Source organism: Canis lupus, chromosome 7, assembly GCF_011100685.1.
Source record: "Canis lupus familiaris isolate Mischka breed German Shepherd chromosome 7, alternate assembly UU_Cfam_GSD_1.0, whole genome shotgun sequence".
NCBI lineage: Eukaryota > Metazoa > Chordata > Mammalia > Carnivora > Canidae > Canis > Canis lupus.
In genome coordinates, this window is record NC_049228.1 from 9,803,082 (window position 1) to 9,819,356 (window position 16,275).

The 16,275-nt window shown below is 44.8% G+C and overlaps 1 protein-coding gene and 1 long non-coding RNA gene across 7 annotated transcripts; one reads left to right on the top strand and one right to left on the bottom strand.

Annotated features, from left to right (window-relative positions):
- Positions 1 to 4,485: 4,485 nt before the first annotated feature.
- Positions 4,486 to 11,622, bottom strand: SLC30A1 (solute carrier family 30 member 1). The gene is made up of 2 exons (XM_038542070.1): positions 10,969 to 11,622; positions 4,486 to 9,345 (listed from the first exon to the last, which is right to left on the bottom strand). Exons 1-2 carry the CDS (start codon positions 11,582 to 11,584, stop codon positions 8,444 to 8,446), a joined length of 1,518 nt encoding a protein of 505 aa, XP_038397998.1. The 5' UTR covers positions 11,585 to 11,622; the 3' UTR covers positions 4,486 to 8,443.
- Positions 11,623 to 12,637: 1,015 nt separating this feature from the next.
- On the top strand, positions 12,638 to 16,033 carry LOC102153837. Of its 6 annotated transcripts, none has more exons than XR_005361899.1 (4): positions 12,638 to 12,654; positions 14,142 to 14,331; positions 14,694 to 14,866; positions 15,602 to 16,033. It is a non-coding gene; the product is annotated as an uncharacterized LOC102153837 (long non-coding RNA). The 6 variants fall into 6 exon arrangements; XR_005361896.1 differs by lacking the exon at positions 12,638 to 12,654 and adding an exon at positions 12,771 to 12,889; XR_005361901.1 differs by lacking the exon at positions 12,638 to 12,654 and adding an exon at positions 12,827 to 12,889 and having other exon boundaries at positions 14,177 to 14,331.
- Positions 16,034 to 16,275: the final 242 nt, after the last annotated feature.

Sequence of the window (16,275 nt, forward strand, 5' to 3'; positions counted from 1 at the left end):
CAGTTTAATTTTTGTCCCATGTAACCTTCACAAGGACCTGGTAAGGGATGTGTTGTCCCATCTCACAGATGGGAAAACTGAGATCCCAAGAGGTATCCAGCTTGCCAAGGCCACATGCTTAACAGGGGTAGGGCTGGGGAAGAAGGAGGTAGAGGGAACAGAGGAGGGGGGCTCTGGGTGAGACAAAAGCAGGACATGTAAGGAGCAAAAAGGGGAGGCTGCTGCAGTGAACGCCACCCTAGTTACCTCAGCTGGCCTTAGGATGACATCTCCAATACACACAAGATCGTTGCACTGCCTGTGAGCTCTCCTTTCACTTCAGATTGGGTCTCGTGGTAACACGTGAGCAAGCCTCGACTCCCACCAAATCCCTTAGGGAATTTGTGATTCCCTAAAGCTTGGTGTCTCAACTTAGAAACTCAGACAACGTGTATAGTTAGAGAAAACCCTGTATTGTAGGTCATGAACATAAATGGATGTGTCACCATTTATAGTGTCTAGCCCTTTTCTCATAAAATTTTATTTATAATTAAGTCTGCAATTTAACTCCAATGAGAGCAAAATAACAAATCACAAATTTAGTGTCTACATTATAGGTACATACTGACATGTATATTCGTTTTTCATTTCTGTAACGAGTTACTACAGATGCAGTGGTTTAACACAAGACAAATGTGGGGCACCTGGGTGGCCCAGTGATTGAGCCTCTGTCTTTGGCTCAGGCCATGATCCTGGCATCCTGGGATCGAGTCCCATATAAGGCTCCTCATGGGGCGTCTGCTTCTCCCTCTGCCTCTCTCTGTCTGTCATGAATAAATAAATAAAATATTTTATAAATAAATCAATCAATCACAACAAATGCATTACCTTATAGTTCTGGGGGGTCATAAGTCTAAAATGGGTCTTATGGAAAAGATACAGGCATCAGCAGAGCTGTATTCCTTCCAGATGATCTAGAGGATAATCAGTTTCTTTGCCTTTTCCAGCTGCTAGAGGCCATCTGCATTCCTTGGCTAGCGGCCTCTCCCTCCATTCCTAAACCAGCAATGTAGCATCTTCCAATTTCTCTAACCACAACACTGCTCCTACCATCCATTCTTCTGTCATCATATCTTTTAACTCTGACCCTCCTGCCTCCTCCTTTAAGGACCCTTGTGATTATATTTGGTCCATGCAGATTATCCAAGATAATCTCCCCAGTCTCAAGATTCCTAACTTAATTGCATCCACAAGGTCCCTTTGTGTCAGGTCACAGATTCACAGCTTCTGGGATTAGGACGTGAACAGCTTGAGGAGGATCATTATTCTACCATAATATGCCACCTAATTTTTTCAGCTCATTGACTTTTAATAATGTGTAGAAACTCAAGATCCAACAGCTTTATCAATAAACACTGCTGCATCAGTGTTCTTCCAGAGGAATCTTGACGCAAAAGCCCAGGGCAGGTGTCATTGAAGGCCACCGTTGGTTCAAGCTCTACAAAGTCCCGGTAAGTTTTGTCCAATATTGTCCTAGACATTTTCACCATTGGAAAAGAAGGGTAAATCATTCTCAGTTTCTATTGAATATTCAAATTTGGGCTTTGACGAAAGGCACTGGTCTTAACCCCTTTTATGTTGCCAGAAACGCATTTTTATTTTATACTTCAAAAGACGGCCATATTTGGACTGCTTTCTTGAGCAGAACAATCTCCTCAACCTATCAGAGGAACTCCTGGTCCTATCAATGGTTATGTTCTTAGAAATCACACCTTGGGGGACACCTGGGTGGTTTCAGCAGTTGAGCGTCTGCCTTTGGCTTAGGGCATGATCCCAGATTCCTGGCGTTGGAATCCTACATCAGGCTCCCTGCATGGAGCCTGCTTCTCCCTCTGTCTGTGTCTGTGCCTCTCTCTCTCTCTCTCTCACGAATAAACAAAATCTTAAAAAAAAAAAATCACACCTTTAGATTTTGCTTTCTATGTGACTATGCAGCAGGGAACCATGGTTCCTGGAACTGAAGTTTGAACAAAACAGGAAGCATCTCTGGTACCAGTGTATGTAAATGGAAGATAGATGTAGCATTTGGATCATGTGGGAAAAGCTGGACGAGTTCTCACTGGCTAGCTTTTATGGTTTCCCTTGGGGCCATCCTGCCCCCCTGGGGACATTTAAAACAGGGTGTCTTGATGGGAGCGTAGTGGAGGGGGGGTGGGTAGGCAGGAACTACTGGCATTTGTGTGGAAGGAGGTCAGGGTCCCTAAACTCAGTGCATAGGACACTCCTGAACTCTGATGAAATGTACTCAAATGCTAACAGCCCCCCTGTTGAAAAGCAGATGGTCCTCCCTGTGTCTCCTCATCCACATTGACTTCATTCAAGCACCTCTACTCCTCATTCCCCAGAAGACCCACTGTTTTCAGCATTAAAGGATATTTAAGCTATAGTTTTTGTGTCCTAGCAGAAGCAGTTAATACCTCAGACAACACTATATGGTAGTTTAGGTGAAAATACTACTAGTTTGTAACAATGAACAGTTGTCTACAAGACTAGATTAAAACCAGGGGAGGCTCTGAATTCTAAAAAAGAGTATTATTCCTCTCCCTCACATAATTCAAAATAAAAATGACACTAAATCATAATGTAAGAACGTCTAACTCAGAAGAGATCTGATTCTTCACATGGTAACTAGCATGTTTTTTTTTTTTTTTAATAAATAGCAAAATTTATTTTCCTCATTTCTCTTGCTTTTCTATTACTGCTCGGCTGAAAATTAAAGATTCATTTGAATCTACTTAGGAAGTTGGTTCTTAACAATTCAAAGTGATGGGAAAGCAAAGTATTGATGGATCCCTTGCAAAATTGCAGCTCTGGTTCTATCACTAGCTAGATGACTTGGGTCAGGTGCTGAATAGGTCTGTAAAATGGGAATAATGAAATATACCTAATGGTTTGTGACAATTCAATAAAAACGTGTGTCCCTTAGTATATTTTTATACGTGCCCAGATTATACCTATTAATATTATTACTCTATCTTCAGTGCTGTGTATTTTAGCTATGAATAGTATTTTTTTCTTCCCATTCCTCAATATTCGTTCAAACACTTGAATTCCTACAGCACACCAGTCCCTGTGCTAAATCCTAAGGAAATAGAGACAACTCCAACCTCACAGGTTGTGACCTAAAAGTTTGTAACCAAGTTTGTTACCACGAAGTTTGTTCAACAAACTTGTAAATAAGCAAATGCAACGAAGTGCCATAAATTCCTTGATTTAAAAGAAAAAAAGAGCATATAGCCTTCAGGGGAGGAGGGAAAATGGTCAATTCTGAAGATGCAGAAATGTCTATGAAATTCTTCAAAAAACAATGTTGTCTCTTTTTATTTTTAATTCAAAAGCAACAGCTTTCATCCAGATGTGTGATGCATAGCACATGAAATTATGTTCTAGGGAATGTTGGCAAATACTTCTTGAAAGACCATATTGCCTGAGAATTCTTCTGAATTCTGAATGGTAAGACACGTTCAGATAAGAACACAGGTTGGCCAATATTTTAAGATACTACTGATTGTATCCATGCATCCTGATCTCAGAAATGTTCAAGTGTACAAAAGGATCAACTGAAACGTGGTAGATGTAGATGTGGGCCTGTATATTTGGGAACCAGTTCATGCTCTTAGCATTGACTGCCTAGTAAATGGATTTATCTTCCTGTCTCACTTTGTCTACTTGCCATTCCAAATCTATCCTGTATCCTTTTCCACTTTCTCATTTATCCAAATACTGAAGGGCTTCCTCCATTCCTATAAAACCAAATTCAAACTGGTTTGACATGGCACTTCATCCAATCTTCTTTAACACGCTACCTCTCTTCATTCTGAACCCTCTATTCTATGTCCCCTTGCCTCTCAGCCCCCATCCCTCCTTTCAACACTAACCTACATGAATCCTTTCCAAAGATCTTCATCCCTTCTTTGGAATATTACTGTATTTACCAACTCTATTATCTATTGCCATTTATTGCCAATTGATTTTTTCTTATGCAATTTTTATCTGCTTACCTCCTAGAGGCACAAGTTCTTTAAAGAAATTCTTCATGAGAGATTATGTCAGTCATAGTTCTGAACTCATATAAACAATCAACTAATGTACTCTTGGGTTAGAAGTTCCAGATGGTTATATGACTGTCAAATATTTAATAATCCTTGTTATTAACGCTGCTTACAAATAGCAAGTACAAGAAGCAGGTTAACCTGTAATTACATAATATTTAGAACCAAAAAAATGTCAGACATTGAATATTTCATGTTAGTGAGCCTTTGCTGTTACCCTTTCAGTTTCTACTGCAATTTTTGCCTACTTTTTTTTCGTTCTACAATACTATCCTATAACCTGGTCATTCTGGATATCTAGCAACACTTAAGCTGTGATACCTCTTTAAACACCTTAGGTCTATATAACCCAACCTAGTATAGGAGGGGAGGGCACATGCACAAAACAGTGAAGTAGATATTAAAATTAGTTTATTTTTCTACTTAACTTTTAATAAATGAGAAGAAACACAGTAGTCTGTCTCATAAAGAACATTTATAATACATAACAATCCATAAAGCCTCATGGTGAGGTAGGAACAGCTTTGGAAAACAATGCACAGTCATAAAACATACAAAAAGTTAGGTAAAATGTTGCAGCACTAAAGGACATTTTATCTGCATCTGCATTTAATGAGATGATAATTGCATTTAACTGTGCCACATCTGGCCCAAAAGGACAGGCTATGGTCGACACAAAACAACACAACATGGAAGTTTCATTAAAGAATCACAGAATACATTGATACACTTCATTGTGCTGTTTCAAGGCAGGACCATAACATGGCAATTTGTGTCTTTTTATATATAGCCACATAATAATTGTATGTTACATTCCCTTCAGCATCTTTTTGCCAAAGACACTGGACCACAAAATTTTTGGTTTAAAAGTTTAAACTGAATGACATACAAAAGGCTCTTGTGCCAGTGAAAATGACTGCTAAATATTCCAGAGCTTGTTAGTAAAACAAAATAGCATCGCCACATAATATCGGTAGAGCTACATCAAAATAGTGCTATTACAATTCCCATTTCAGATGGCCAAACACTGTATTTGACAATTCTCCATTTAAAAAACAAAAAAAACCCTCCACCTTTCCAAGAGTTTTAACACTGTTTTATGCCTTAACTGAAACTCTATTAAAATAAATATTTCTATATTGTAGAATTATTCTCCGTATTTGTATATGTGTGAACATCTTAAGACAGCAGGTAAATGACATTTATATCATTCAAATGATATCTGCTTATAAACAGTAAAAAATCTTCAACCTAACACCAGTTAGCCTACTAAATACTTCACATTAGGTTCCATAGGCCCTGTCCCTCAAAACTTTCAAAATTCAAAATTAACTGAACATGTTAACAAGATACAAACATGTTAACATAGTCTCCTACCTACTGAGATTTCCCAAGGTGCTCTTGATGGAAATTTTTCCTATTCAAATTACACACCTTAGTTATACAAACATTGTTTTCTAAAATGCTAAAACACACCAGTTTTTGCCCTTTTTTGACTTTTTTTTTTTTTTTAGGTTCTAGTCTATATTTTTACAATGCAGATGCCCTTCAAACAATCCTTATTAAACAATCATAGACGCTGAAAAGTGACAATGGAGAAGGAAATCTCTCATCACTAAGGCGGCATTTGGCTTGGAAAAATTGGAGTTGGTTTTAATTCAGGCACATGCAGCACCTCCTTTTCACTAAACTGAGACAACAGACAAGTTTCTAAACACATATTCTAAATACACTGATCTTGCTCAAATATAAAAGAGCCAGCAGGAGAGATGCACCTCCTAAAATTGATGCATTGCTATAAAACAGCATATTTAAATATTGGGTTTAAGTCTCCTAAGAATTCAGGGTATTTCCCTCATTTTCTTCCAGGAAGGACTAAACTAGTTTGGAAAAGACACTTAAATCCCACAATATTTAAATATAAAAGCATTTTTTTTTAAAAGATAATGCTAAAAATGGGTTAGAAAGTGCATTGTAAAGAAATAAATAATTCTCTGCTAAAACTCAAAAGGTGAGTCAGTGCCCACGGATTTTGCTATTATGACAAAGTCCTTTGAAAAAAGAATTCTATGGTACCACTTTGTTATGTATAAGCGATTTAAAAATTATGAAAAGTGAAATAACTGAAATCTAAAGGCTGTTACCTTCAAAGCACTTTTGGAAAAAAAAAAAGAAAGAAAAAAGCCCTTGTCCCATGCTTATACACCATTAAAAAAAAAAAAAATCCTCATTTAGCTGATGATGTCTTATACATTATGCAACCTTTAAGAAAGACCCAATAGAGCATTTGTAAAGAAAACCCTACTGAATGTATTTTACCAGTTATCCTATTGTGCCATTACCAAAATGTTTTTATAAGATAAACTGTTTTAAGATCTTAATAAAATGGTTTGCAGTTTTAAGTGTTGAATCAGGAATGTACGTGATACAGTACAGTCTGAAGTCTTCTCTCTTGTTTGCCCATATAATGAAATTCCCGAATTTCACGTTTAAAAAGTTTTTTTTTGCAAAATTCAAAGTAACTTCCAGTTTAGGAATTGAATTATACAATTATCAGATAAGAGTATTAAAAGATCAAGATGTATTGCAAATTGGCAGGTTATGGTTTTGGCCCATTATAGCAAATGTGAACTTACAAACTGTGTTCCTAAAATTACCTCATTCTCATTGGAAAAATCGACTGCTCTTAAATAGGCCCATTGCCAGCAATAGGCTTAGACTAGAAAAAAAACACACCATCTACCACAAAAGATCCCTTTAAAAAGTTAACTGTCCAATGCCAACGCTTTCATCTTAAGACCCATTAAACAATGAATTATTTCAAATCCCAAAAGATAGCCATCCCAAAAGTAGTCAGCTATAAAAGTTACTGAAGTAGTCAGGATACCTTATTTCTAGAAAAATAGAGCTATACATGATAACTGATATTAATATTCATCCTTATGAGGACAAAAATCTAGTTTCTTCACAAAGCATAACCCCCTCTCTGTCAAGAAAAATATAACTTAAATATCCTTAAATAATATTTGCGTATGGATTTGAAACCCATAGCAACAATGAAATAGCCGAGAACAATTTCCTGTGTAGATACTGTGGCATCTTACAAAATAAGCCACTATTGCAAGATCTGAGCAACGTCAAGACAGGATGACCTACAGAATCTTAATGATTAATTTGGCCTTGACTCTGTTTTTTAAGATTTTAATATCCAAATTGCATTAACCTTTAGATTTCCTTTTTCTCCTAAGTCAATGGCTCTGGGCAAAGCACAAGAACTGCTGGTTGTACTCGAAAAAAGCTGTTTGAATCCATTCATGATTGGTCACCATGAAATGACTAAGTTTTTAAACACCTACAACTTGAAAGATTACACGAATAAGCTTGCATTTAACATATAACCTATTAGATTAGCTTTAATGTCCTTAAAAGTATTTACTGTATATATTTCTTAAGTAAACTTTCAGCTCAATGTTCCTAATGCCAATCTTTCAGAGAAAGTAATGCTGGTGAACATGTCCACATTTCAGACTAACTTTGGTAAAAGAAAACATGAGTTAAAATTCTCCCCAATAATTTTAAAATGTGGTCTGAATATTAACTTCTAACAATCTAAATATTTAATTTGGTAAACCTTCTTCCCTGCTCTTACTCTTCATATGCCCTATTATATGTAAACTGTAGTTCAAGTTGTTAATTATCTCAACTGTTTATTAGAATAATATTCAGCAATATAGAATCCAGGATGGTAACTGATCTTCAGAATTATAAATAACCCATGTGAAGAAAAAAGGAAACTTTTTCCTAATAATATCCATGAGTCATTCTTAAAAACATGTTGCCATTATGCTATGTAATGATCTCAGAGGGCAAGTAAATATTACCTAAAACGTCAAAGGAAACAAACCTGTTGATGATTTTTCAAGTTTAGTGATTATAATCCTAAAAAACAAAGTATAACACTGGGGGAAAAGAAAAGCAGAGAAATTCCAGTAACAATTTTAATTTATTTATCCCCCTAATTAACTTTTTTTTTTTTACCATGGAAAAAACTGGAAATCAAATGTCATTATGTTATATAAGGTTTATACTTACTTTAAACAAAAATGTAACATAGTGTTAAAACTGGCTTTCCAAAATTGTTACAGCATAGCTGTACTCTGCACTAATAATCACAAAGTTGTAATATAGAACTCTGTTAAGCAGTCCCATTATGTTCTTACAAAAATAGAATTAAACTGTGTGACCAGACAAGGACTTCAATTACACTACTTGGCAAACTTAGAATTTCAATGGAGTCTTTTTTTCCTCTTGCAGTTTAAAGCAAAAGTCAAATATCACATCTTTCTCAAGACTCACAAAGATGATTCAGGTTGTTTGTTTGGCATTTTTTTAATCTCTATCACAACAGCAGGGATGCTTTCAACTTTAGTCCTCCGGGGCTTCTTCTCTAGATTGTCGCTAAGTTCTAGACAAGAAATGCTAACTGTTGGGGCCTTTTCTGCATCCTTTCCAGAAGGGGCTTGTGGCCGTGTCCCACAACACTGCTTCAAAGCACACTGAGTTCTGCAGGCAAGTTCACACGGGACTACACTTGATTTAGAGCCTACGCTAGCAAATTCAGGCTGAATGGTAGTAGCGTGAATTCCGTGATTATGAAAAACGTCTTTAATGATTTTGGCCACCTGCATGTAGGATGTCGGGTCTTCACATTTTATGTGAGCAGTGGCAATGATTCTGCTTCCAGCAAGTTGCCAGACATGTAATTCATGAACTTCCTCAACTCCTTCAACATCTCGAAGTTCTTTTATCAAATTTTTGATATCAATTTGTTTAGGAACAGTTTGCAGAAGAATTAGAGCAGATTCCTTAAGTAATGGATAAGTTGTGTAAAGAAGTATACAAACCATTACAATGCAAAGAGTTGGATCTAAATATAGCACCCAGCAAGGACCAGCCTCATGAACTGTTGCATGAGTACTATTAATTATTTCTACAAATGCTTTGCAGGGGTCAGGGATACATGGATTCACACAAAACTCCCCTTCAGGACAACCCCTCCAAGAAAAGTAAAAGACCAAGGCATTTACTACTACAATCACTGAACCCAAAGCATCTCCAAAGACATGCAGAAAAACTCCACGCATGTTAAGTTGTGCAGCCTTATCGTCATCTTCCAATTCCACATGGTCAGATTCTCTGATAAGATTCCCATTCACTTGTACTTCCACTGCATCATTTCTAGACTTTTCTGGATCTATAAAGAAAGGAAAAACGCTGTATCAAATACATTAGCAGTGTTTATACAAACTTCTTCATTCAAGTCCATTTTAGTGAAAGAGGTGAACATTTTTCATGGAATAAAATTTTTTTAAAACGTGCCCAGGACAGTTTATTATATAAACTGACATGTTGGGAACAAGCCAGGGCAAAATCAAGTCCTTAAGGAGATAGTGCTTCCCCGTTCTCCAAACCAGCCCCCTACTTCTCCCACCTCCAAAAAAAGTTCATCTTTTCTGTGGGGGTGGGGTCCCCTGTACATTCTGCTCTACTTTTCGGCATATGCAAGAGAAAACGTAAAATCGAATGCTATCACCCACAAATTAAATGCAACTAGGAAGAAGTCTACTACAAATGCCTGATTTGACACACAGCTCTGGTCCCTCTTTGTCATTAAGGTGTTGTAGCTAAATCTTAACTTTTATCATGAACAGAAACCAAGAAAAGAGTCTCTTGGTGGAGTGTTTAGAAACGACAAATCAGCAATATGAGCCCATCAACAATCATAAACTTCAGGAAAAGCTGCAACGATCACTATCTACCCTACCAGTTCTTAAACCAAACGTACCCATCTTTTAAAGGAATTACTGTCTACACACCAGAGCAGCCTCGTTTTCTTTGGAATAAGACCTCGCAGAGGGGGAGTAAGGGGAAATTCAACTGTTTAGTAAACCTTTCAATGTACAAGTTCAATTTCATTAACGTGATATCCTGCACCTCGAAGAAAGAACAAGTAGTATCATCCGACTAAACAAATAAATATAAGCGGAAAAAGGCTGGATGGAAATACACCAAATTATTAACATCATCAGAGCTTGGGGAGCTGGGCTTTGGTCGATTCCTTTTCCCCATCTCTTTTCTTTCAGCATTTTCCAAATTGCTTTCAAGAGTAATCATATTTAGAGGGGGGGGGGGGGAAGCATCCAGTAAAAAGGGAATAAGGGAAGTCACCGTCAGGCTTATTTTATAGTATGATTTTCCAAAGTCCGGAGTGAAAGGTTAAAACATGACCAAACAGGGTCCTGAACTAGGATCTGCAGGATTAGGCTCAGACTGGAGACAAGTAAGTGAAATACACACACACACACACACACACACACACACACACACACGATGCCCGTTCGGAAAAGACACCTTTCACCGGGCTTTTGGGGTGAGGGAAGTCCATGGCTAGGGGGGCTCTGAAAAGAAGAAACTTGTTTGAAGGGCACAGGAACTACTCGGGCAGGGCAAGGTTTGTGACGGCCAACAACTCAGGATGAGGTGGGGATTCTCTCCGTTTCCCAAGGGGTGGGGGTGGGGGTGGGGGGTCGGGGGCAGGAAACTGAATTAGGAAGCACTTTGGATTCCGTGGAAACCCCGATCAGGAGAGTCTCTCGGGAAGACGGCTCCCGAGGGCGGCTGTGGACGGTCCCCCCCCCCCCGCCCCCTCTGCCCCCCGCCGCCCTGGGTCCCCGAGAGCCCCGCGGGCCCCGGACGGCGGCCCCGGACGGCGGCGGCGCGGGCAGCAGGGGGCGTGCGGCCCTCCCGCCCCGGGCCGGCCGAGGGTCCCGCCGTCCCCCGGCCCGGCCACCTGCGGTCACCCTCCCCGGCCGCTCACCTGGCCGCTCCAGTTTCAGCCCGTTGGAGTTGCTGCTGTTGGACACCAGCGTGTTGGTCTCCTCCGCGTCGGGCCTCTGCTCGCCCGGGGTCTCGCTGTCGTCGCCGGCCCCGGCGCGGCCGCCCTTGCCGCGGGCCCCCTTGGGGAGGCCGTGGCCGTGCCCCCCGTGCGAGTGGCCGTGGCCCGAGTCGTTGCCGAAGCCGCTGTGATGGTGGAAGAGGCACAGCCCCATCACGTTGACCAGCAGCCCGGCCACGCCGACCCCGAGGACCACCAGCGGCTGCTGCATCTCGTGCGGCTCGATGAAGCGCTCGATGGCCTCCAGCAGGATGGCGAAGCAGAGGCCGGTCAGGAAGATGGCGTTCACCAGGGCCCCCATCACCTCGGCCCGGATCCAGCCGAACGTGTTCTTCTGGGTGGCGTGGGTCCGCCGGGCGAAGCGCTCGGCCACCAGCGCCACCACCAGCGCCAGCACGTCCGACAGCATGTGGAAGGAGTCGGAGAGCATCGCCAGGGACGAGGTCACCTGGCTCACCACCACCTCGAGCACCATGAACATGAAGGTCAGCAGCAGCATGCACACCAGCCGGCCCCGGTTGCGACCCCAGCACCCCATGGCTGCGGGCCGGCGGCTGCCCTGGCGGCGCGGGCGCGGGCGCGGGCTCGGGCGGGGGCGCGGCGCGGGGGGCGCCGGGGGGCGGGGGGTGCGGGGCGCCGCGGGGCGGGCTGCGCGGCCGGGCGGGGTTGAGCCCCGGGGTCAGGCCGCCGCGCCCCCGCGCCCGAGGGCGTCCCCGGCGGGCGGGCGGGCGGGCGGCGCGCAGCTGCTCAGGCGGCCGTGCTCGGGGCCGGCGCCGAGGCCCGGCTCAGCCCCAGCAGCCCCCACACCACAGCGGGGCGGCGGCGGCGGCGGCGGCGGCGGCGGCGGCGGGGGCCGAGGCGGCGGCGGGGAGCCGGGGCTGCTCCGGGGGCCGGGGGGCGAAGAGCCGGAGCGGCAGCGGCGGCGGGCGGGCGGCGGGGGCGGGCGACGGGCAGCTCCGCGCTGCCAAGGCTGCGAGCATCTGCAGGGCTCTCGGCGCAGGTCTTCCCGCCGCTGGTCTCCTCCGCTGGGACTCGGACCGCGGAGCTGACGCCTGAAGAGCTAAAAAGGCGGCGGCCCCGGCAGCTGCACTCGGCCCGGTCTCCGGCGCCTTCTTCGCCCCCCCGCCTTTGCAGACGGTTTACAAAAAAACTTTGCTTTGCACTCGGAACCCCCGTTTTCACACGGACCCGAGCGTGACAAGGCCCCGGCGCCCCGCCCACCAGGCCCGGCACGCCTCCCCATTGGCCGGGACCCCCTCACGACAGCCTCCGCTCCCCGCCCTCCCGCGCTCGCCATTGGGTGGGGGCTCGGGGGGGCGGGAGGGGGCGGGGCCGAGGCGCCAACAGATGGGGGCGGGGCCTTCCTCTCCGGGAGCCGGGCGTGGGCCGGGGGCCGCGGCCGGGTGCAGCGGCGGGCGTCGTGGGGGAGGGTCGGGGGCGCGGGCCGCGTGCAGCAGGAGGGGGCGGGGCGGGGCGGGGCGGGGCGGGCGCGGTCCCCCGGGGCGCGGCGGGGCGGCTGCCGGCGCCCTGCGGGTCCTCGCGGCGCCCCGCGCGCCCACGGGGGCCGGGCGGCCGGCAGACTTTGATCCTCCGCGCCGAGTCCACGTGGTGGGTGAAGGGACGGCTCGGGAGGCGAGTTGACCGAAGTCAAGCCATCTTGGTATTTCGGCTGACCCTTAACCTAAAAGTCAGCAGGTCATAAAAAGAGTCACAAGATCCCACTGATGGAAGACCACAAGACCCGACTCCCTCTGGCAGGAGCAGGCACAGAGGCTGCACATTCTTAAAATTGCTCCCTGTGGGTAATTGCACAGCCCTAGGACAACAGGACTCCCCGCTCGGGGTGGGTGATAAAGTTCAGCAGTAAGCCCCTCCCGAGACCTCAGCCGATTTTTTAAAATTAAAAAAAAAAAAACAAAAAAACTTACAAAACCGTTACAGGCAAAGGTGATGGGGGGGGGGTCTGCTGCCCCACCTGGGAGGAGAGACCGCTGCTTTGTCTACGAAGGGCCCCCCCTTCCAGGTAGACTTTGGTCCCCGTCCCTAAGGGCTGGCTCCCGAATGCCCCCTCCGCCGAGACACCCCCCCCCCCCCCCCCGGGCCCGAGAGCCGCCCTCGCGCGGCCTCCACCCGCCGCCGTCCGTGGAAGAGACCAGAGACTCTGCGGCGCTGTGTGACCGACGGCAGCCCGGGATGGGGGGGGGGGGGAGCCGGGGGGGGGTGTCCCCGGGGGTCCACGCGCCCTTCCTGCCCCGAGACCCGGGGTGACGCGGCCGCGCTGAGCACCTCGACCTTCCGAGCGGTCCTGCAAACGGCAGGAGCCGTGTCTCTGAAAATGTTTCAACCGAGCAGACCACCCCTATCACCAGCATCCCTAGGAGACCTTGTGTAAAGCCAGATATTATCTAAGGACAGTGTAGGGCACCGACGTCAAGCGGGAGCAACCCGGGCTCCGGTGCCAGCTGTGGGACTTGGAGGAGCGTCACCCAATCTCGCTTAGACCTGTTTCTTCATATAGTAAAGGATTGGGCAAGAGGAACTCTTTAAGATCCTTTCTGACTCTAAAATTCGAAGGCTCTGTGATTGAACAAACGTTTTATTTATAGACTACAGAGAGCTGAACCCTGTGTTGGTTGCTATGGGGAAGGGAGGGCCAGTTAAGAATACAAAAGCAGGCGCTTCTGTCCAGGTGGAGGTAAACTATCAACATATAAAATGTTGGAGTTACACTGAAATACTCAATAAATTGTGCCAGCTCTAGTTTAGAGTGCATCCGTATGCGCTGTGCGCTGAGTGATGAGTTCACCTGGGAAGTGAAGATTTCCTGTTCCTCAAGTGGAGGGGTGGCTGCAATCAGAGTCACCTAAGCTGGACCCCTAAAGGCCTTCCACATCCCCCGCCCCCCAGCAGAAGGAAGAACCCCCACTGTTCTGGATTGCTACAAAACAAAAGCAGTGCTAGCCTGTGCCTCAGGATCTATATATAAGGCTAGTTTGGAGCCATGTTATTTTGCATTTTAAAAAATATTTCTATTTCTGTTTTCTTTTTCCCCATTTGTATGTGGTATGTTTCTCATTTCTCCATCCAAACTACAGAGCTGGATCCCTCATCTTCTATTTCTGTTCTCCAGCAACAGAAAAGAAGGGAGAAAAGTTTTCCAGACAGTATAAAAGGAGGAATTGATAGGAGTCGATGGTGAATTGGGAGGGTGAAAACGAAGGAGGAGAATTTAACCAAAAGAGTTCAAATGTTTTAACCTGCTAAAGAAAATACTGCTTTATACAGGTGAGGAAGTTGGTGAGGTGGGGTGGTGGAGGGAGGAGCTGACTTTAAGGGGAAACTAGCCCATTTTTAGTGTGCTAAATTTGAGATGAAGTCTGGATGGTGACAGTGCTAAGGAGTGGGGAGATGGGACTTGGGGGTTCATAATAGTTCAACTGTCCGTACCCCCTTTGGTGTGGACAATTGACATTTAACTGATCATATTGAGTAAACACAGCTTCAAACTTCCTTCCAACTAGCCCCTCCAATCTAGAAATGGGGTGCCACTTATGGGTCAAGATATTCCAGGGAAATGGCTGAGAGGCAGTTGGAAGACTATTTTGCTGCTTATCAGGAGCTGCTGTGTCCCTTTATTTAAGCAACAGATTTCTCCAAATGTGAGAATTTAATGCCCAAAGAAGAACCAATAAGGAGATGTAGAAGGCAGCGCTGCTCAGGAAACAGGATAGTAATCTCGCCAATAACGAAGCAGACTGAATTGGAAGATGTCTAGATCTATATAGAAACAGGCTCGGGGACACCTGGGTGGCTCCGTCAGGTAAGCCATCCCATGCTGCATTTCGGCTCACATCACAATCTCAGGGTCAGGAGATGGAGCCCCGCTCCTGTTCTGAGGGCTGGGCGTGGAACCTATACATAGGATTCTCTCTCCCTCTCCCTCTGCTCCTCCTCTCCCCTTGCCTCCCCTGCCCCCCCCCCCCCCCCACCTCTTGCACTGGCTGGCAGGTGCTTGTCTGCTCTCTCTCTCTCTCTCTCTCAAAAACAAACCAAAAAACAAACAGGCTCTTAGGTTCAATTCAACCCAATAGTCACTTATGAGAACCTATTTTGTGCAGACTCTGATTTCTCTTATAAGCCATTTCACAATGTGTTTTATTCTCACATGTAAAGAGGGAGGAGAGGGGCAGAGAGCTACATTTTCCAGGTTGTGAAAAGTTGTAATCCTGCACTCCACAAAGAGTAAAACCATTTACCTAACAGCAAAAACTTTCAGTTGAGTAGACTTTTCTTCCCCCTAGCACTGGGTAGTCAAAATACCTTGGTAGCTCTGACTCACGTGTCCTTTGTCAGCTGGTAGCCAGCCCTCCTGGTGTTAACACAGCCAAGAGTGGGTTAATGGGGAAGAAAACCAGGTTATTACTCACCAACAACCCTGGAGGTTGTGGCCCCTAGTTGAGTAAAATGGCCTGGCTTTTTTTCTTCCTAGATCTTGAGAGTTCTGATAGATATTTTGCTTAGTATTCAAACTGACTAAACTCAGCATACTTTACAGATGAGAGAATAATGCTCCTTTTGGAGAGAGACTGCCAATTTGAGTGAAAAATCAAATGTGTAACACAAACTGCAATCTCAAAGGCCTCTAAAGACCCCACCCTGCTCTCAAGGCCAAGCTCCTCGGACCTGGAGCTGCCCAGGGACCCGTCCAAAATGCAGATTTCTAAGGACCCTCACAAGGAACTGCCACACACAGACACACCTCTGAATCTCTTATCAAAACTCACGACTACACCGTGGAAAGAAGAAGAAAACCGTGTGAAAACCAGATTGCATTGGACTTTAGTTGACAGTAAAGCACTCTTCATGTTCAATCTTCAGGCAAAAATGATGGGGGAGATGGACCTGTTTGGGTTTTTTTTGTTTGTTTTTGGGAACATACTTGAATAATTATTACAAATATACAGTAAAATTTCTAGCAACAACACGAGAGCCAAGGTTTGAATTTCTAGCTGCTCCCCGAGGGACCAGGCAGTTGAAAAAAGAATAAACAAGTAACAATGCAGTAATAAAGCCCAGAAACATCACAAAAGGGCTCAGGGGTATAAGGGAAACCATATGAAAGAAAGGGTCAGAGCAGGAAACCCTATGAGGAAGCAAAAGGGAGACAGCAAGAGTGTAGAGTAGAATGTAGATTGAGAGGCCCAGGACAATCGCTGAGCTTTTTGTACG

Coding starts and splice junctions, on each gene's coding strand:
- SLC30A1 (XM_038542070.1), bottom strand. CDS start 11,584: ATGGGGTGCTGGGGTCGCAACCGGGGCCGGCTGGTGTGCATGCTGCTG. Junction 9,346..10,968: donor GCTGAAACTGGAGCGGCCAG/GTGAGCGGCCGG, acceptor CTTTCTTTATAG/ATCCAGAAAAGTCTAGAAAT.